Genomic DNA, 21,371 nt, shown 5'->3' on the forward strand with positions numbered 1-21,371 from the left:
TCGGGGGGGGGGGGTATTAAAAGTAAGAAAGGTACAAAAGAAGTCTGCTTAAAAAATTACAAAGTATTTTAAAAAATTGAATGCCCAAAGAGTTGTGGTCTGGGTAACTGTCCAGGTAAATGCTTCAGATGCTTATTCCTTTAATAAGAATGAGCTCAGACAGAGCTGTATATCCAAGAGTGTGTACAGGAGATGCTCAGGGGCATCACATACACAAGCACATACATCCACAGGGACAGACACACAGCTGGGTTCTTGTTGTTCTAGGCACTTCATATCCGTGGTCTTAAGTCTCCCATCTTCCCATTACATTTGACAAGTTACTTCTTTGGAGGCAGGACATTTTCTTCAAAGAAGCCCTGGTTGACAACATTCCCTGCTGGGAAGTATCTGGCCACCACAAAGGAGGACCCATCACTTGCAGATGCCTTTCCCACGCCCATCTTCTTTGTATTCTTCCATACCATGGCTGTGAAGTGTCCTGTAGGGAACAGGCAGGGGGAGAGGACAACAGATGAGTTAGCAGAGCTTTGAGAGGATGTGGCAAAGGATTCTTGAACTTCTGCACTATCTTGCTAGGAGCAGATCCCTTGATCTTTGTAGTTTATCAATCAGAGGAAGGAGGGAAAAACACATCAACTGCCAGATTTTTTTTAAAGCAGATCCTTTCAGTCAGCCACACAGCCATCTCAACACTTTCCAGGAGTCTCCCAGAGATCATGACAATGGCCAGTGGACCCCACAATTAAGATGCCACCCTATCTGGCACCTGCCTCTAACCCTATTCCTAAACTGTACTCTTAGTGCAACGACTTCCATGTTATTCTCTAGGAATCACTTTTGGTCATCTTACTTGGTATCTCAGGAAGTTTACTAAAGCTGGCCCCCCTTTACAAAGCACTGGCCCTTTTAGGTTCCATGATGCCTCAGGCTCTGGGCATTCTTCCTGTCTCACTGACTCCTCCTCCTTTTCTGTCTCCCTTGTAATGTTGGAGAGCCTGAATCTTCCAGGGCTCAATCCTGGGCTCCCTTTTTCTCTCTACACATTATTTAAAAAATTTTTTTGGCAGATATGAGGTATTAAATCCCAGGGTCACTTTACCATTGAGCTATATCTCCTTCCCTTTTTATTTATTTATGTTTTAATTTTGAGGCAGGGTCTCCTTAAATAGTTGATGCCACCTTGGCCCCCTCCAAATTGTTTTTCACTTAAGTAGCTGGAATGATTGTTTTGAGCCATGAATCACATCCATTTAGTTTCCCTGCATAAAAGTTTTTCAATCACTTCCATTACACCTTGAATGAAAACAAATGCTTTGGCCTGGTGGCCTTTCCTTCCTTGAACACACCAGGTTATTCCTACCAGAGATGCTTGCGCACACTGGCCACTGTGAAATGTTATTCTGATGACCAACAGCTTCTTGTCCCTTAGGTCCCAGGCTAACTTTCACTTGTTCAAAGAAGCCTTTCACAATCTCCCTTTTATTTACCAAATGTCCTCTTCCAAGATATTCTTACCATATTCTGTTTTTCCCCTTGACAGCATTATGACCATTTGCAGTGATAAATTTGATTACTTGATTATTGCTTGGCTCCTTTACTATATTATGAGCCCCACATATGAAGAAGAACAACTTCTTTTATTCACCAAGATATGCCTAGTATCTTGGCATAGCATAGCACATGAAAAGTGTGAAATACAATCTTGATGAATAAATGAATGACAGAATAAATGAATAAAAGTCACATGGAAAAATCATCCTGGAATTTTAAGGTTCTACTTTCAATGGAAATGCCAGCATTCTATATTTTGAACTAAGAGCTTGACAAGTTAGAGCCTCATCGAGACCCTGCACTCTGAGCGAAACAGCCCAGTTCCCTTTCAGACTACTGCTCCACCCTGCAGACACTTCTGAGGCTTGCTGAAACTTCTTAGCACCAGTCTCCTTCTTCACAGGCTGCCTGCCCTTCACTCATAGAGCCTCTCAAGCTACTCCCATAGCTTGGTTTTCAACTCTCCTCTCCTTTGAGGTCAAAGTATTGATGCTGTAATGAATTCTTTGCCCAATGATCCTACATTCTTCTCATCATCTCTTGGAAGCAGAGGTCAGGTGATTGTCCCTCCCATCTTTAGTGTTTCCCACTCAAAAGGATCAAAGGGGAGTTTACTTCCATGTTGCAGAATGGCCATCATTTTCTAAAGCAACCCGGAAGAGATTATATTTCCTCCTAAATCTATGGTTTGCACTTCATCAAGCTGTGTGAGGGCAGGCTGCACATCTGTTTGATTAACTACCTTCTCCCCAATGTTTAGCACTGGATGAGGCATATAGTAAATATTCAATAACTGATGAACAAAGGAAGAGAGAGAGGGAGGGAAGAAGGAGGAAAAACAGGACCAGAGCAGCTAAACTTTCCATAGGTTTGTTAAGAAGGAAAGAGGGCAACCACTTCACACCCATTAGGATGGCTATTATAAAAAACAAACAAAAATAATAGAAAATAACAAAGGGTGATGAGGAGAAATTGAAACCCTAAGTATGGCTTATGGGAATGTAAAATGGTATAGCTGCTAAGGAAGACAGCACAACAGTTCCCTCAAAATTAAGCACAAATTTACCTTAGGACTCAGTAATTTCATCTTGAGGTATACATCCCGAAGTACTAAAAGTGAGGATTCAGATATTTATATACCCATGTTCACAGCAAAAAGGTTTAACAATTGGCCCCAAATAACACACCCAAGTGTCCATAGACAAATGAATGGATAAATAAAATATGGTACATTATTCAACTTTTAAAGGGAATTCTGAGCGAGGTGTGGTAGCATTTGCCTATAATCTCAGCAACTTGGGGAAACTAGGGCAGGAGGACTAAAAGTTCAAGGCCAGCCTCAGCAACTTAGGCCCTAAGCAATTTAGCAAGACCCTGTCTCAAAAGAACATATAAATTTAAAAAAGGGGATGTGACTCAGTGGTTAAGTGCCCTAGGTTCAATACCCCCACCCCGCCCCTCAAAAAAGAGAATTCCGGGAATGCGAACTGTGAGAACATCATGCTAAGCAAAATAAACCAAACACAAAAAAGGTCAACTATTATATGATTCCATTTACATGAGCACTAGAAAAGTTAGATTTATAAAGACTGAAAGAAGGGGCTGGGGATGTGGCTCAAGCGGTAGCGCGCTCGCCTGGCATGCGTGTGGCTCGGGTTCGATCCTCAGCACCACATACAAACAAAGATGTTGTGTCCGCTGAAAACTAAAAAATAAATTTTAAGAGATACAAGGTTTCTGTTTGTGAAAAGGCTCTGGAGATGGATGGTGGAGATGTTTACACAACAATGTGAATGTACTTAATGCCACTGAACTATGCACTTAAAAATGGTTAAAATGGGTCTGGGGTTGTGGCTCAGTGGTGGAGCACTTGCCTCGCATGTGTGAGGCACTGGGTTTGATCCTCAGCACCACATAAAAATAAATAAGAATGTTGTGTTCATCACTAAAAAGAATAATATTAAAAAATGGTTAAAATGGCAAATTTCATATTATAATATTTTGCTATAAAATTGGAAAAGAAAAAGAAGCAAGAGAGAGAGAAACTGGTATTCGTACTCTTCTAATCTTTTAGCATGAGACAAAGTTGGTGTCTCCCATTGCATCTTATATATGGTAAGGACTAAAAACAACATTCATTGATTAAATTCTGTTTTTCCCCCCACAGTTGAGCTCTATTTTTGTAATTTTTAATTTTAGGTGGGGTGCAATGGTGCCCAGTAACTCAGGAGCTGAGGCAGGAGGATTGCAAGTTTAAGGCCAGTCTCAGCAACTTAGTGAGGCCCTGAACAACTTAGGGAGACCTTGTCTCAAAATAAAAACTAAAAAAGGCTAGGGTTGTGGCTCAATAGTTAAGTGCCCCTGCGTTCAATCCCTAGTACCAAGAAAATTTAAAATAAAAATAAGTAAATTTAGTGTAATTTATTTTTTGTCTGTATCCACAAAGGATTGAGGTTACTAAATTCTTTATGAGAATACCAAACATAAATACTAACCTACAACATCAAGATGATACAATCAAAGTGAGAATTTAAAAGAAAATAAGCCCTAACCACAATTACACATCTTTACCACTTATCCCTATATTTGGATTGACTTCCACTTAATAAACTCTGGTTTTCCTTTCTGAATAGAGGAGAAACCCTTCTTGCCCATTCACCTTTGGTCCTTACACTGCTGACCACAACTCCAGGCATTCAGCAGCTTTGCCAGGAGTTACTGCTTATTTGAGCTGCCTCTGCCAGTGCTCAAGACCTTTTTCACACAAGCCTTCTTGAGAGAAACTGGCCACATGCTTTGGCCATTGACCATTGCCTCACTCTCTCTCCAGAGAAAGAAGAGGCTGCCATTTATCCTCTGGTCGCCAAGAAAATGATCAGACACAAAGCTCATATCAGCAGCATGCATGCTAGTGGTAGCTTTTTCCAAATGGATGAGACTAAGCAATCTTTCCTCTTACTGGGGAAGTTTCTATCTGTGCAGAAATAATTAAGTTAGGGCATTTAGAGATCAATTAAAGGACACAACTTCCTTAGCAACCATCAGATACACACTGGTTTCCAATTCTAACAACAGTTCCTTTTTCTTTTTTTTTTTGCCCTCCCCAACCCCGCAAAAAAAAAAAAAAAAAAAAAAAAAAGGATCATATTCTCCTTGTTATTGAGCATGGAAACTTCCTAGGATATGCCTTCAAAAGAACACATTGAATAAATTACAGTATATTCTTGGAAAGGAATAATGTTCAATGATAAGAAAGAATGAGGAAGCTCTCTTTATACTGATATGAGACAATCTCTAACAAGTGCAAAAGAAATCACACACTCTGACACCATAGTGTAAAAAGGGAAAAAAGAGAATAAATATACACACATGCTGGCATAAGCTCAGAATAACTCCAAAACCATACACAAGAACTGGTCACTTGGTTGCCTCTTGGGAGGAAACTGCTGAGGGTCAGGACTTATGTGGATAATACAGCTTTCAAATTCTATATCATCAGACTAATATAAAATAAATAAGCAAGCCAATCTCACTTAGACAGAATAGAGCAAAATAATGATAATAAATGCTTCTTTCCATGCAGCACATAGCATGGATCAGTGCCTTTCATTACAAGATGTTGGCTGTGGCTGGGCTGAGGGTAGGGATTGGTTACAGAGTATTTTGAAGGTCCTTCACCTACAACATGGACTCAGGCCAGGGAACCCTGAACAATAGCACAGCATTAGGCTGAAACAGGGTGGACCTGAAAATGTTCAAGGGTCTTGCAAGCCCAGATTATAATACCACTCAAAGTCCTACTCTTGTCTTAGGTTCAGGCTCTGTCTGCCCTGAGGCATTGTCCACTGGTACCTGGTATGGCCCAGGAGCCAGTTTTTTTTTTTTAAATTTTCCTCTTTAGGGTGAGAGATGTGGGGGTGAAGTGTGGGCCAGATGGCCAGGGATCATGGGGGTGATCACGGGAGTTCAACCCCATTCCCCATTCTGACTCTTGTGAGATTTCTACCTGGAACAAGAGCCATGGAAGAGGCATTAGATCAAGGACAAAAGACATGAAAAAGTCTCTTGCCCTTTGTAAGCCTCAGTTTCCTCCTCTACAAAACAGGCAGTGGCGCACACCTGTAATCTCAATGAGTTGGGAGGCTGAGGCAGGAGGATCGTGAGTTCAAAGCCAGCCTTGGCAACTTAGCAAGGCCCTAAGCAACTCAGCAAGAACCTGTCTCTAAATAAAATACAAAAAAAAAAAAAAAAGGCAGGGGATGTGGCTCAGTGATTAAGCCCCACTGGGTTCAATCTCCACGACTTAAAAAAAAAGCCCTACTCTTGAACAGTACCGCGAGGCACGTGGCAGCAGTGGATAAGCATGTCCTAACCATCAAGGGGTGTGCACCCACGCGAACAGCGCAAGAACTTGCTCTGACACATGTTCAGTTGCTCAAGAATCTGGTTCAAGGGAAAAACAATTCCAGAAGCTATGAAATTGCAGAAGTGTCTCTGGGCCTGATCTTTATTGAAAGAAGGCAAGGTTCTGCTCACACACCCTTAATCACTGCTCCTTCCCTGTCACTCTGTGGCAACATCAATTCTCACTAAGTCTGCAGAGCTAACTGGAAGATGAAATGCCCCAGAGTTCTACCCACACAGTTGCAAGAACGTCTGCCCCAAAAGAGTGAGCAGTAAGCCACAGGAAATGGTGACTGGCTCTGAAACATGTCACTTCCTGCTTCTGAAGAAACCTTCCAGAGTGAGGAGAGGTCAGAAGTGGCTCTGCTCTTGAGTGGGACTGGGTGGGGGAGGGGCAGGTAGAGGGTCCCCTTTTCAGTTTCCCTGATACCTTTTACCCAGAGGATCCTACCTCATCCTGGGCCCCAGTGGAGTCCAAGCCAGTTTTGGAGAAAGACAAGAAGTCTGGTGAGGCCAACAAAGGGGTGAGAGGAACCCCAGAGCAAGAGCAACTGTCTAGGACTTCAATAAGATAAATGTTTACCGCTCACCCTGGAGGAAGTCTATGAGAAAAGGGATGTCCCCACGGAAGGCTCCCCCTGCATCTGAATCACCAGCTCTGTGTCCCTTGAGCTACCATGGTGTCCTTTGCCCTTAGACAGGGAAGAAAAAGAACTGACCCAAGTTCATGCAACAAATAGTACCAGAGCTAAGACTAGAAGGAGCTTTCCTGCATCCCAAGTTCACCTGAGCTCAGTAGAGTGGCGGTGAGGTGAAGGAAAAGCCAGGGGGGACACCAGGCTTAGATAACATGCAGGAGGGAGGTGGGGTGTGAAGGGAGGAGGAAATTAAGACCAGTCTGGCCTTTTTCCTGAGAGCCACTGCAGTTTGATGAAGAGAGCACTTTTGAAATCTGGCTGCGAGCCAGATCTCAAAGTCTCAAGCTTTAAGGTAGTAAGTCTCAAGCTAACTTTAGAAATCTGGCTGCTGGAGAGCAGGATGGATTGGAGGGAGCAGGATTGGAAGCAAGGTGACCAGTACAAGAGTTGAGGTACCAATTCAGGAATGGGGCTCTCAGCAGCTTTTGAAATCCTGGCTCATTGTGACACTCGGCAGGAATGTGGAGAACTTTGAGCTGGAAGCAGGAGTCAGCAGTTGGGTGCTCTCAGAAAGGAGAACTTTGACTTCTGGACAAGGTCAAACCAGAGAAACATGAAGGTAACACAGAGGAAAAGAATTGGTCTTCCGAAGGTTAGTTCCTCTTCACAGACAGATACCCTGCAACCTGCCCAGGCCACTGGAGCCACTTACCAGTTCCTGAGGTGAAGCCAGGCTGCTGGAAGTTGTAGCTCTTGATTTCACTGTACCATCTATCAGCCACCTCCTTTCCTGTGTGCAGAAGGCACTGTTGTAAATTCACCAATAAAATCCACCCGTTTCTATTCCCTCCATCTTCTTTCATAAACACTAAACCTCCATCCCATAATAAAATTTCTCATAAAGCAACAGTGAAGGGAAACATCTGGGATGCTCCTGGAAGACTCCCAGGGGCTCTTGCGTGTGGAGCGGGAAGAGCCCTGCTCTGGGACTAAGGATGGGCCCAGGGGGCCTGCACTGGTGTTGTTGCCCTGCCAGGGACTAGTTGCATAATTCTGGGTGAGGCTGTCCCCTCTCTGGGCCTCTACAATAAGAAAGTTGAACACAGTGCACACCAAGGGCCTTCTAGTGATGCTCTGAGTTTCTGGGAGACTGTCCTCACCCCACCCTGTGTCTGGCTTCTAAAATAACCACAGAAGAAAGGCATCTGGGCTAGTAGGCCAGGAATCTCCACACTGTGGTCAGGAGGACCCTCTCCTGGAGCGTTCCCTGGCCCTACAGGTGGCGAGAGGAGGAAGTGTTTTCCTGAGAGCTGATGATCTCAGGGCTAGAGCTAGAAGCTTTGACCTCAGGGTAGTAAGTCTCAAGCTTTAAGGTGGGGGTGAATCACCTGGGGATCTTGTAAAATGAAGACTCTGGTTTCAGTAGAGCAGGGAGGGCCTATGAGTCTGCATTTTTAACAAGCAACCTGAAGCTGCTGCTGCCGATTTCCAGGACTAGGCATTAGCGTCACCTGGGAATCACTTAAAACAAATTAAAAAGAACAAACAAGGCCTGGGTCTTTCTTCAGACAGGTTGTATCAGCCTCTGGAGAGATCCAGGCACTGGTATTTTTAAAAACTCTGCAAAAGATTCCAATGTACAGCCAGGGTGTAGAGCCATTCAATGCTTTAGAGATCACCTATCCAACCATCTCTCTAGAGCCATGGGGAAAACTGGGGCTAGAGAGGGTAGTGATTTGGTCAAGATGTCCCAGGGTTCCAGCACAAGGCCTTGGACCAATCACATCTCCTGACTGCTGTAGGAGGCTCTTTCCATCCTACATCCTCCTTCCTGACTCATCAAGGCCACAGCCTGTGCCTAGAGGAGCCTGCAAGCTGAGGGTGAGATCTCAGAGGGGTCCTGCCTTTGTCATGCATATAGCTCTGCCAGAGGGGGCGCTGACTCAGGCTGTCTGGGGAAAACCAAGAGGACTCAGGGTGCTTCCCCTGGGAACTCCAGGAATGTGAGGCCGGGGAAGAATTCTCCTGCTGGAGAAAGCTTCAGGGAGTGAAATCGCTGTGATATTTTCCCTAAAACCCCATTTCAGGGCTATAGGAGCCAGAAAGTTCAAGAATGTTTGGTCAGTGTGGTAGAATCATTCCAGACCCAAATGGATAAAGAAATTGTCTTTTCCATTATGTTTGTTTCCAAAATGGAAAAAGATCTATTACTTTCCTCTGATTATAAAAGGAATATACCAGCATATTAAAAAACAACAACAACATTTAGAAAACTGTGAAGAAAGTAAAATTTTTCGGTAGCTGGTGCTCATAAAATCAAACAGAGACTTTGTCCAGAAGCCTCTGCCTCCCCCATTCCTGCTCCTCAGCCTGGGAGCTTCCAAAGGGAGGGCCATCAGTCTGACTCATCCCTGTGTCCCTGGCACCCAGCACTGGGCTGGCCCTGAGCCGGCCATCAGAGACCTTGTGGTGAACTGAAGTCAGCTGGAAGCTGTGATTCAGGGAGCTCTGGATTTCCTTTCTCTTTCTGGGACAGAGGGCACTGGGGCCAGGTGGACCCACCCAGTCTAGTCCCAGCTGGGGCAGAGGAGAGGGGAGTGGAGAAAACCACCCACCTGTCTGATCGTAGGATGCCCAAGCAAGGTTCTCCCCACACTGGCCTCGACTGGATTCTGGGCTGTGCTTGAGGATCCTCGTGCTGGCCAGGGCCTCAGAATACCTGCCGGAGTCCATGGAGTCCACGGTGCTTCCTCAGAGTGGGTGCCACCCAGGGAAGCCCCAGCATCTGAGCCCCAGGCTGGTGTGGCTGAGCTTCCTTCCCTACCCAGGCTCTGGGAGGAAACTGGGAGCATCACACCTGCATTGCTTCTGGCCTCCCAGTGGTCCCATTTTACAGAGGAGCAAACCAAGGCTCAGCAGAGCAAAGGGATCTGCCTAGTTAGTGGCAGAGAGGTATTCAAGCTTGGTTGTATTTGATCCCCAAACCCACGTCCCTCCAACCACCCAGGGTTCCTCTGTAACTGCAGCAGCCCCATGAAGGACCAAAGCCCCTGGGGTGCTGGGGACTCACTGTTGGGCCTCTTGGTTGAGCTTCTTGCAGAGCTTCAGTGGGGGGACGCCATGCTTCTGTCGGTACTCATTGTGGGCCTTCAGGACCTCATTATTAAACTGTTTGGAAGCTGAAATTATGGCACAATGAAAGGCTCAATGCATAGCAAAGACCACCAAAAGTATAAGGTATACTTCAGAGCAATGCCCAACTCAAACTTAAGGCCCCATGGACAGAATGTTGTCCCCTTCCTCTATCTGGCACCCCAGCCACACAACTCTGTTCTACATTGCTGCTTATCCTGCTTCCATCCCTGATACCACCTTCCACATCTCTGCATGTGGAAACCCCATGGATTTCGTGGGACCTGCAGACCATGTTTGGATTTTGGTCTTTATCCAAGGAACAGGAAGTCTCAGAATGATTTGATTTGTGTTTCTCAAAGACCCTGAGTGGGGTGGACAAGAGATCAGAACAGATGTTGGGGGTGCTGGACAGACAACCATAGGATTTCTGGAAGAAAATGTCTGAAAGAGATTGGATCCCTCATACTGGACCTACAGTGAGTGGTGGGGCTGGAGAGGGCTAGAACTGGGAGCCCAGACAGAAGTGGTCTGGCTGGCCAGGCACAGTGGGCACACCTGTAATCCCAGCAGCTCTGGAGGCTGAGGCAGGAAGACTGTGAGTTTAAAGCCAGACTCAGAAATTTAGCAAAATGCTAAGCAGGTCAGTGAGACCCTGTCTCTCAGTAAAATACAAAATACGGTTGGGGATGTGGCTCAGTGGTTGAGTGTCCCTGAGTTCAATCCCCAGTACTGCCTCCTCCTCCTCCCAAAAAAGAAGTGGCCTGGCCCACACTAGGCTGGTGAAAATAAGACAGAGGGATAAAGAGAAGAGGATGAAGAAAGACAGCATTGCAGAAGTGGAGTAAGGGGAGAGTACAGTAAAAAAAAGTAGTGGTTGGGCTGGGGATATAGCTCAGCTGGTAGAGTGCTTGTCTCACATGCACAGGCTCTGGGTTCAATCCCCAGCACCACACACACACACACACACACTAATTGCTAAATAAATAAGATTTCATTTTAAAAAGGAAATAAAGAAAAGAAAGTAGTGGTGATGGTGGGGAGGATGTGACCAGAGGGGGCTGAGACTGCAGTGAGGGAAGAGGTGGTGCTTATGCCCAACTAGGTCATAAACTCAGAAGAGGGGTTGAAGTAAGGGGGAGATTTAAGTTGGAGAAGCCAAACACAAGCAAGCTCAGTGACTGAAAGAAGCTAAACAAATCTGGATCTGAAATGGAAACCCTCATCCACCTAACATCTTCTGTCTACCAACTACCACCTACCCAGATCATCAATCCCTCCTTCCCACACGTCCTCTAGGGGGCCAGCAAGTCAGCCCTGTCCTATCCTCAAAAAGCTCATGTACAGAAGGGAGACTGCTGTGTAATAGCAGTATGGTAAATGCCACAGGGCAAGTGACCACAGGTGTGAGAGGAATTTGGAGAAGAGCAACTTGAAAGGGTCTGGGGGATCAGGAAGGAGGTGACTTCTGATTTGAGGCCCCCAGGAAGTCTGGCAGGAGGTAGCCAGGGTAAGATCAGGAAGCCACTGAGCACTGGCCTTAGAACCTAGGGGTTCCCTCTGTGGAAATGGGGGTGAGTGGGGTGGGTTATGAGTGAGGGCCTCAGAAGGCCCTTACCTGGGCTAGTCTCTTCTGGCCAGGAACCTCTGTGTTCTTTGAGGGCTGGCTGAGGGTGGTGGCAGGAAGGGTGTAAACCAGAGTGTGAAGGAAGTGCCACACTCCTTCAGGTCACCTTTCTCAATGCTGCTTTTTCACCCAAGGCTGAGAAGGTGGCCTGAGAGCAGCTCTCCTCCTCTTACCACAGCAGATCCCCTGTTTTCTGGCCTTGAAGGCAAATCCCATGGGACCAGAGGGGAAAGGGCCCCAGGGTTTGCTTCAGGGAACTTTGGCTAGCTGGCCTGGTGGTGTCCAAAGGTTTTCTGATCAATTAAAGAGGAAGTGGACCCACCTTGAGAACTCTGAGACTCCTTGGGATGCCCAGCCACACAGGGTGGGGCAGGAGTTATGGGAAAGGGCTTTGAATCCCAGATCTGCCAGGTTTTGGTTGACAGGCAGAGATGGCGAGACATGGGAAGCATGAGGTGAGGAGCAGGCAGTGCTACCTGATGGCCTCAGGTCTCTGTGGCCAAGGGGCAGACCATACCTTTGTTGATATGATAAGCTAAGATTTCAGGTCTTCTGAGGAAAAAGGGTGATGTTAATGAGTATAGAGTTTTGGCTCTACAAGATAAAGTCTTGGAAGCCAGGCGTGGTAGCTCCTGTCTGTACCCAGTGGCTTGGGAGGCTGAGACAGGAGGATCACAAGTTCAAAGCCAGTCTCAGCAACATAGTGAGGCCCTAAGCAGAAGTAGTGAGACCTGCTCTCTAAATAAAACATAAAAGGGGCTGGGGATGTGGCTCAGTGGTTAAGTGCCCCTGGTTTCAATCCCTGTTACCAAAAAGAAAGAAAAAGAAAAAGGTTTGAAGCTGTTTCACTATAGACTATGTCTAAAAATGGTCAAGATGGTGTACTGTACCTGTTTCAGGTTTGGCATATTCATGAGATATTTGGGATAAGGAGTCACGAGGTTTCCAAAGACCATCTCATGGGAAAATGGCAGGAGCCAGAGCAACTCATGGAAACCGGGTGGGGGTCTTGTTGACCATAGGCTAAGAAAAAGCCAGTAGGGGGGTGTGGTGGCCAGAAACCATGGGCTCCTGGGAGATGGGCTGTTTCTCCCTAGTCCAGTTCCCACCTGTTGCAAGAGGCCAGGCCCTGAGTGGAGACTCAATGGTAAGGGGAGGCCAGACTTCTAGGAGTTCCTGAGCATCTCTAAGGAAACAGATCAAAACAAGTATATACGTACAGGCAAGAGCATGCCTGGGTGCACATAGTCAAGGTGATGAAGGGTTCCCATCTGAGTGACAGGCTGACGCACCCTAAAGCCCTTGCCAGTTTCCATGTTCCAGGAAGGCCACAGGGGGTCTAGTGGGCACCATGAGAGATGCCCAAGGCTCAGTGGAATGTGCAGTGGTGACCATAGATGCATCAGGGAGGGCTCCCTGGAGGAGGTATTCTAGATCAGGAATCATGAGATGAGAAGGCCAAGGACACAGAGGGGCAGAGTGGAAGGGACCCAGGCATATCCTATAGCTCTAGGGAAGAGGGAGAGATGGGGGAGGTGGGTGGATGGCTCAGGGGAAGCCAGTTTAAAGCAGCCCTAATGCTGGGGTCAGTTTGCACAGGACCCCATAGTGCTGTAGGCTCCACAGGCTCCTTGGGGAAGAGGGATATACAAGACTGCTGAAAACTAGGTCACTGCACTGCTAGAATGAGGGAAGTTAAATAAACAAAAGTGAAGCTCCTGTGCCCAACTCAAGCTCAATGCCTAGAAGCCACGCCAGGCACAGGTCCCCAGATCCCTGGGCCAGGGTTCTCTGCAAGAGGTCAGGTCTTTCCTGCAGTCAGCAGGGAAGCCCTCTCTCTCCTCTCCTGGCAGGGAGCATACCTCCCCCATACCACCCAGAAGTCCCCTCAGACCACAGCCAGTCCTAGCCAGGGCAGGGCGTGGTTCCAAGGAGGAAAGTTATCAGTGGCAACCACACCCAGCAAGAGACACACCCCACTTCTGCAAAAGAGCCCAACAACAAAGATAAACATAAAGGGAAAAAGTCAAAGAAAAACCCACCCATCACTGGGTTAGGCAGGGAGAGCCCCCAATCATCCCATGATGGGGGAAGGGCAAAGGTTATGTCTTCATTTTGTAGGAAGGTAAACTGAGGCTCAGAAAGCTCACACAGCTTTGGAGCTGCTTCACACCTTAACACTACTGACTGTAAATCTAAAAATGGCCAGGATGGTACATTGTGTGTTATACAGTTCAGGTTTAGCATGTTCACCTGGCATATGGGGGGGAAGGATCACAGAGGTTTCCAAAGACCACCTCATGGGGAAATGGCAGGAGCCAGAGTAACTCATGGGAACCAGGTGGGGGATCTTAGTGACCATGGGCTACAAAAAAGCCAAATAAGGTGGTGTGGTGGCCAGAAACCATGGGTTCCTGGAAGATGGATTGATCCCCCAAAGTCCCCAGCCTCTCCTTCCTGGGCTGGACTCTGAGGCAAAAAGTTAAAAAAACAACAACAAAAAAAACCCCCACCCCACCCATCCCTGCGTGGCCCATCTGCACTGTACCTGGCTTTCTCCTGCTTGCTGGCCTGCTATTTTCTGGGGGTGGGCCTGTGTGTGACCCTCTTAAACTTCTTACCCCCTTTGTGGGAGCTTCCTTTATCTTACTCATTTTTATGACTAGGAACCCGCGGGTAGGAAGAGGTCCACCAGGAAGGAAACAGTATCTCATGCAAGTGCCATCCTGACCTCCCACCCCACAGCCTAAGAATCACCAGACAAAGGGAATGACTGAGGGGTCACCTAGGAGACGGATCAGGCTCAGTGGGGACAGCTGAGAGGAGTAGAAAGAAAAGAGACTTCAGGTTGGCAGCTGCCCTCAGATCCACGAAGGGAGAGAAGAGGAAGGAAAAGAGCTACGATTTCTCAAGAACCACCTCTGTGTCAAGGCCCTCAGAGCAGGATCTGCCCAAGGGGCCCCAGCAAGTCAGGGGCTGTGGAGAAATGACTAGGACTGCTGGAAGCTGCAGTGGCTCCCTGGGGCCAAGGAAAGGATAGGGCCAGTCATTTGCTGGGGCGCAGGGTATAGGCGTCCTAGATGGGGCTGCTGTGGGTCCTTTGAGGCCGCAAGGCCGTCTGTGCCTCAACCACCCAGCTGAAAGCTTCCATCCCTCAGCATCCCTCTTCCCCCTGAAGCCTCCTTGAGTCCAGTACAGCTCTTTTCTCTGCCTCTCCAGACTCTTCTTGAAGGAGGTCATGACAATGAGGGGCCAGGGCAGGAACTGTGAACAGGCCCCTTCTGTCCTCTTGGCAAGAGGCTGGAAAACAACCTGATTCCACCTTTGGGGCAAAGCAGGTTTTGCCTGTCTACCAGGAAGAAAGTAAAAAGTAGATTAAAAAAAAAAAAAAAAAAAGATAGTTCCTGCTTTGGAAGCCTGGGTACCCGGCAGTTCAAGAGGCCAATCCCAGTTCTGTCTTTTCCTAGCTGTGTGATCTGGCCCATGCTGCTGATCCTTCTATGTAGCATTCCCCATACATAAAATGGGGATACCAGTAGTTGCTTCACAGGGTTGTTGTGAAAATTAAGTGCATTAATCTATGAGATGCTTTAGAAAGGTTCTGGAACATAATGAAAAGTTATTAAATGTCAATGAGACTTGTTACTATTAGGTGAAACCCTTTAGCCTCGGGCTTTGGGAGAACCTGCCTCATCGGATTCCTTTCCTATTTTAAAGGGAGAGGGCTGCTAGAAGTTCAGTTGACTTGTAAGCGGGCAAGATGGTGACTCCTTGTGGTGCTTGTGGTCTTAGCTACCAGGAGGCTGAGGTTAGGTTGCTAGAATCTAGGAATTTGAGACCAGCCTGGACAACATAGTGAGACCCTATCTCAAAAAATGAAACAAAACACCAGGTGCAGTGGTGCATGCCCGAAATTTCAGTGACTGGGAGGACTGAGGCAGGAGGATGGTGATTTCAAAGCCAGCCTCAGCAACTTAGTGAGGCCCTAAGCAACTCAGCGAGACCCTGTCTCAAAAAAGTTAAAAGGCTGGGGATGTGGCTCAGTGGTTAAGTGCCCCTGGTTTTATCCCTGGTACCAAAACAAAACAAACAAACAAAAAAACCCCAAAATCCTTGCAGGCATACTTCCGTACCTTCAAGCCCAGGTATTTTTTGAATAAATGAGTGAGTAAACAAATAAATGGGGTTCTCACACCAGCACAGTGAAGGTACTAGGACAGGATTTCTTTTCTTATTACAAATGTGAAAATCCTGTTTATGGCTGGCTGCCTCTTTTCCTAATGCAGGAATAAGTAATGAAGAGTTGCTCAGTTGCTTCTGGGAATAGGAAATACATTTTCTGCAGCATTAACCCCCTCTAGACTGCCTCTCTCCAATAGATTACCAGGAGACACAGTTGTTTAAGGACAGAAGGAACCAAAGTAGAGGACAGCACTTGCTCAGGCTGCTCAAGCTGTAACCCTTTCTACACCCGCCAGGCTTGCCTAGAGGCAAGCCCCTGTCCCCTGGGCCCCAGCTCTACTACTGTGTGCAAAAGAAGGATGACAGCTGTGGTTTTCAAAAAATGCGGTTCAGAGCAAGAAAACCCTTTCTTTGAATGAAACCATCAAGAAAATTAACAAAAGAAGTGAAATTACTAGGGCTTAGTGGCCCACATAACCTCTCCCTGCAAAGACCTAAGGGCCTCAGTAGAAAATTTCTGGACTAGGTCCCCAAGGGCCCTCTGCTCTGATGTGTGTCCACGGACACTGAAATTCTTAGAGTGTGTGTGGAAGTCACTATCAGCCAGTCCAGCTGGGGAGGGGTTGGGGTTGGAGATGTGGTCAGTGCGGCATGGAAGAAAGTGCACAGCTGAGAAGTCAGAGCTCTGCTTTCAAATCCCAGTTTGCTTGCTTGCTTAGTGGTCAAGGCATGAGTTTGGGCAAGGTACTCAAGCTCTGTAAGTCTGTAAAATGAGCTGATGGTAACAGCCCTATTATAAAGGTTGACAACATATAAAATACCTCCCAGTCTGACATGCAGTTGGAGCTTAATGATTGGTAATTGCTATTGCTAGGGACAAGAGGCTTCCACTGAGCCCAAGGCCACTGCCTTCCTCTGTTCCCAACACTTGCTATATACCAAGGCCTAGCAGGGAGACCAGGCCTGGGAGTAGGAGCGGGGGTCTTCCAACAGTGAGCCCTGCAGTTTCCAGGCTTGGAGCTTTGTCAGTTGTGGTGACTTCACAGGGATGCCCATTACCCCAAGTTCTGGGCTCATCTGAGGTTAAGGATGAAAAAGAGCCTGGCTCACGTGCAGTGATGAGGAAACTGAGGCCCAGAAAAGGGAGAGACTGATTTCTTAAGTGGTCTTTTTGGAACCATGTATGTTCCTATATGGACACATGTTCCTGCTCTGAGGAAGCAGACAGCAGCCCCAGCTAGTGGCCTGGAACTTCAAGGTGGGCTTATGATGAAGGTTTGTTGGAATTGGTCACCTAGAAAAGTCACTTCCTCTTAGAGTCCATTAGAAGAGGGGTCCACAGTATTATGCAGAGGGACAAATAAAATCCACTGGGCTATGAGAGCGGGGCTGGGTTAGGATTCTGGAAAGACTAGGATTCCTGGGTATATGGCAGGGGAGGGATGGCACCTGACTCAGCTGTAACCTGCCTCCTGCCCCTGGCCCCCTCCTGAGTGTGAAGTCATCCTCCTCTGAAACCTGCCTGCCCTTCTTCAGTCCAGATGGCACCACTGCCATCTTGCACCAAAACTCATGACTCTGACCCAGGTCCCTTCTCCTTTCCAGTCCACACCTCTGCCCTAGATGCCTGTGTCATTCCTGTCTGTAACTATAGCAGTCCTCCCACCCCCAACCTCTATTCTCCCCTTCTGATCTGCCCTCTGCCCTGGCAAGCTCTAGTCCAGGGACATTTAATGGCACCCCAGGTCCCATAAGATAAAGCCCAATTCCCAAGACCCTGTAGGATTGATTCACCTCTTCTAAAAGCCTTCAATGAGCCCCATGCAGAGATGTCTCCCTCTCCTGAACTTTCACCGCTCTTCACTTGCATGTCCTGTGGCTTGGATCACTTTCTACTTTTTCCTGGAGCACTGTGGTGCCTGCCTTTCCCTCAACCAGCTTTACTGATTCATTTCACAGTCCAAATGAACACTCCTGAGGATGGCCCATTGATAGACAGCACTGGGTTTACAAATTGGTACAGAGCTCACAGATGGTGAGAAGAGAAGGGCGAGAGGAAGAGATTAAAAAAGAAGAATGGGAACATAGCTGATTATCAGTAGTTCTGGAAAGCTGTTTTGGGTAAAAATATAGCTGGTTAAAATATAGCTTTAGAGAATTTGTGGATTTTCTCCTAAATCTATAGAGAAATAAATTGATTTCTCAAGTAGAGATCAGAATGCTCTCTAGCATCTGCCATAGTTTGCCCCATCACTACCTATCATCCTGTTCTTTTAACTACAAGACAACCTCTTCACCTTCCCATATAGGAAGCACCTTGGGGATCATATTGTACAGATGGGGAAACTGAAGCACAGAGGGGGAAAGAGCCTTGCTCAATATCACAGAGCAAGGGATTTTTTTTTTTTTTTTTTTTAGTTGTTGATAGACCTTTATTTATTTATTTATATGTGGTGCTGAGAATTGAATCCAGTGCCTCACACATGCCAGGCATGTATGCTGGCGCTAAGCTACAATCCCAGCCCCCAGAGAAAGTGATTTTTCAGACCAGAACTGAAGTCAGACCTTCCAGGAGAGCTGGAAGTAAAGTGGGTTAGGACCAAAGCCAGAGAAAGTCACTTACTCCCCATGCTGGCATCTCATGAGGACAGACCCACGAAGGTACAAAACCTTACTTATCTGAGGCTGACAACCTCAGTGAAGCAGGACTTCTGAACTCTATCCATTAGCTGTTCTTGAGGGGCTGTGCGAGGTGGGGCACGCCTGTAATCCCAGCAGCTAGGAGGCAGAGGTAGGAGGATCACAAGTTCAAAGCCAGCCTCAGCAACTTAGTGAGGCCCTAAGAAATTTATTGAGACCCTCTCTCAGAATAAAACATAAAAAGGGCTGGGGTTGTGGCTCAGTGGTTAAGTGCTCTGGGTTCAATCCCTGGTACCAAAAAAAAAAAAAAAGAACTTCCTGTTGGGTAGAAACTATGGTGAGATAAACACAAACATTCCTAGCCACCAGAAGTGAGGAGTCAGTGGGGAGCTGGTCTATGGCTAAACATTCCTCCAGGCCCACACAGGAGAGGATATGAAAAAGAACGCACAGAGTTAGCACAGAGTTAGCTTTCCCTCGGTGGGGGATCAGGGATGGGCTTCCAGAAGAGCTTAGAAGGATGAGGAGGACTGTCAGGCTGGGGATCAGAGTTGGGCCAGGGTCATTCAGAGTGCCAGGGAAACGCACCAGTGTGCCAGCCTCAGCTGCAGTGCAGAGTGTAGGCAAGGGATGGTGAAGGCATGGTGACCAAGGCCCAGAGGGCCTGAGGCAGGGCTGAAGAATGTGCTCTTTTAATCTGCATATATGGATGGGACAGTGTTTGGGAGGACAGAGGGGCACCTGCATTTCAGAAAGGTCACCATGAAAATCAGTGGTGAGGACAGGCAGCAACAGGTTGGAGATAAAAAAGGAGTCAGACTGTGCCTGGCACCTGGCCTGGCACAGAAAGGCACTCAGAAGAAGAGGAGCCACGAAAGAATGAAAAGGATGCTCAGAGTTGTCCTTAGGAGGACTGGACGGAACAGGGTGATTTGCAGGGAGAGATGCTGTCAGTTAGTGGCTTTTTCCAACTGTAACTTTGTCCTTCTCCTGAAACAAAGCAAAAGCCACGCCTTGGCCGGACGCAGAGCGCAAATCCCATCAGCGCCTAGAAAACCTCCCTGACGCAATGTCTGGCCTGCAGCCAGGGGGACCCTCCCTCGGTCTCGCCTTCCTTCCCTCTCTCCCGGTGGTCTCACCGTCACTTTAGCTTTCTGGTTGCCCCGGAAACTGTCCAGGCTGCGCCGCTGGACGCTTTGCCCCGTGCGCCCTGCATCCCGCACCCAGGGGTCCCGCATCGCAGCCAGAGCTGCATCTCTGGAGCAGAGGCAGCGGTTCCGCCCCCCGAGACCAGGGTGGCGGAGACCAGGGCGAGGGTCCAGGAGTCTGGGACTCCGGAGTCAAGCCAGCACCGCAGCTTACCTGACTTGCCCATGGCCGGCTCTGCGAGCTCCTCCGCTCCGGCTGCGGCTGCGGCTGCGCCTGCGGCTGCGGCTGCGCTGGCTGCACTTAGTGGCGGGTCCCAGCAGCTCCACCAGCCAGGAGTGGGCCGAGCGGCCGTAGCCCCTCCCCCGGAGCCGCCCGGCCTCCGCCTTATAAGGTAATGACAGCTGCAGGCGGAGGCGCTTGGGGCCACCCGCGGGACTCCCCGAGAACTCCTCTAGCGAAGGGAATTCCTCCACTGCCCGGGGCTCTCCGAGTGCGGACCAGAGCTCGGGCCTCCTGGGTCGCGGTCCCTAGCGGTCCCCTCTCTGGGGATGGAAGAGGGCCGCGCGCGCCTGCCACGTGGTTCCGGGGAACTCCTCCGAGACTGACACTCTGCGAGGACCGCGGTGCTCTCTAGCAAGGTTCCAGGGACGGTTCGGGCCAGCGCCACCAGGGGTCGGTACCCTCCCCACCTCAGTCTGTCCCGACAGGCCCCCAGTGTGCTCCTTCCCTTCCCCAGGGACTCTGGGCTCCAGAGCTCCTCTCTCCAGGTAGGAATTTGGCACTCCCAGACCCTCCTGCGTGAGCTGCCCCAGGGAGGCTCCTGCAGACCGGTCTAACCTACTCATTTGACCCTCACTGCCTGTCAGATCCAGCCAAATTCCCCACCTCTGAAGTCTGGCTTCATTCAGACTTGCCTCTTTACTTCTCTAGCTTTGTACCACGCTCCCTTCAAACTTGATTTCGTGATACTTCCAAAACATATGCTTGGATTTCCCACATCTTTGCCGTTTCCTCAGGCTGTTTCCTCCCTGCAACTGCAATGGGTAGAGAAGGGCTGCTGCCTGTCTCTACCCACTGCAGTTCAACCCACTCCTCAAGGTCTGCCAGTCTTTTCAGTTACAGAGGCTCTCACCTTTCCCGGTCTTAGCCATAGTACACACCCGGTATTGGGGAGAGTTGGTCACTGTTGAGGCCCCACCCTTATGTGAGAAGAGCTTGGGGGCATTCTGAAGGTGTATCCTGAGTCACCTGAGCCAGACTCCCCTCAGTGACTCCTTCATGGGAAGAGGCTCTGGAAACCCTCCTGTAGGATATTAACTTCAAGACTTTTTTTTCCCCCCAATAAACGGGTACTGACATGAACAGACCTGCTGATTATGAGGGCAGAATTTGTAATACCAAGGGCTTACAAATGTCCAGTAGGATAATAGGGTTGATACTGCCCCCTCTATTCTATGCCAGGCAAATGCCCTTTTGTACTTTCATGTTAGAGTGGGTCAAACTAGTGCCCACTGAGTTAAAAGAGACTTCTGGTGCTAGGTGGACATGCCTACAGTCATACCTGACACGCCTACAGTTACCACTGTTAATTCTTATCAGGGGATTAATACACTGATTTGGTTAAACCTCTATACCCAATCATTTCTGCTCTAAACTTTCTTGCATTCTCTGACACATGAGCTTTTGGGGGACACTGCAGATCTAAAGCATAACAATAATCATTTGATATGTTTAATTCCCTCTTCCATTTGCCAACAAATCCCCATTGAAATCATCAGAATGTCATTGGTTAGGGGTCCAAGGAGGTCCCTCCAAAGAGAATGGGACCTCAACTCAGCCTGGGCAGGGTCTTGACTTTTCTTGTTGAAAAGAATTCCAGGATAGATCAATAGCAAGATACAACAAAGATTTATTTAAGGAGAGCAAGGTATATACCTCCCAAAAGCAGAATGTGGGCATCCCTGGCTTCTCAGAGAAGGCAAGTGACACACAGGGTTGAACTCATTGATTATATACATGATTTTCACAGGAAGAAACACGCAGCT

General features: G+C 48.0%; 1 protein-coding gene across 2 annotated transcripts; it reads right to left on the reverse strand.

The window, feature by feature from the left end:
- Nucleotides 1-123: 123 nt before the first annotated feature.
- Glipr2 (GLI pathogenesis related 2) lies at nucleotides 124-19,827 on the reverse strand. Of its 2 annotated transcripts, XM_015492329.2 has the most exons (5): nucleotides 19,540-19,694; nucleotides 9,667-9,775; nucleotides 9,212-9,315; nucleotides 7,309-7,386; nucleotides 124-481 (listed from the first exon to the last, which is right to left on the reverse strand). In XM_015492329.2, exons 1-5 carry the CDS (start codon nucleotides 19,550-19,552, stop codon nucleotides 321-323), a joined length of 465 nt encoding a protein of 154 aa, XP_015347815.1. In that variant the 5' UTR covers nucleotides 19,553-19,694; the 3' UTR covers nucleotides 124-320. The 2 variants fall into 2 exon arrangements, with proteins under 2 accessions (XP_015347815.1, XP_048639343.1); XM_048783386.1 differs by lacking the exons at nucleotides 7,309-7,386; nucleotides 9,212-9,315 and having other exon boundaries at nucleotides 415-481; nucleotides 19,540-19,827.
- Nucleotides 19,828-21,371: the final 1,544 nt, after the last annotated feature.

The sequence above is a fragment of the Marmota marmota genome, unplaced genomic scaffold, assembly GCF_001458135.2.
Source record: "Marmota marmota marmota unplaced genomic scaffold, marMar, whole genome shotgun sequence".
Taxonomy (NCBI): domain Eukaryota; kingdom Metazoa; phylum Chordata; class Mammalia; order Rodentia; family Sciuridae; genus Marmota; species Marmota marmota.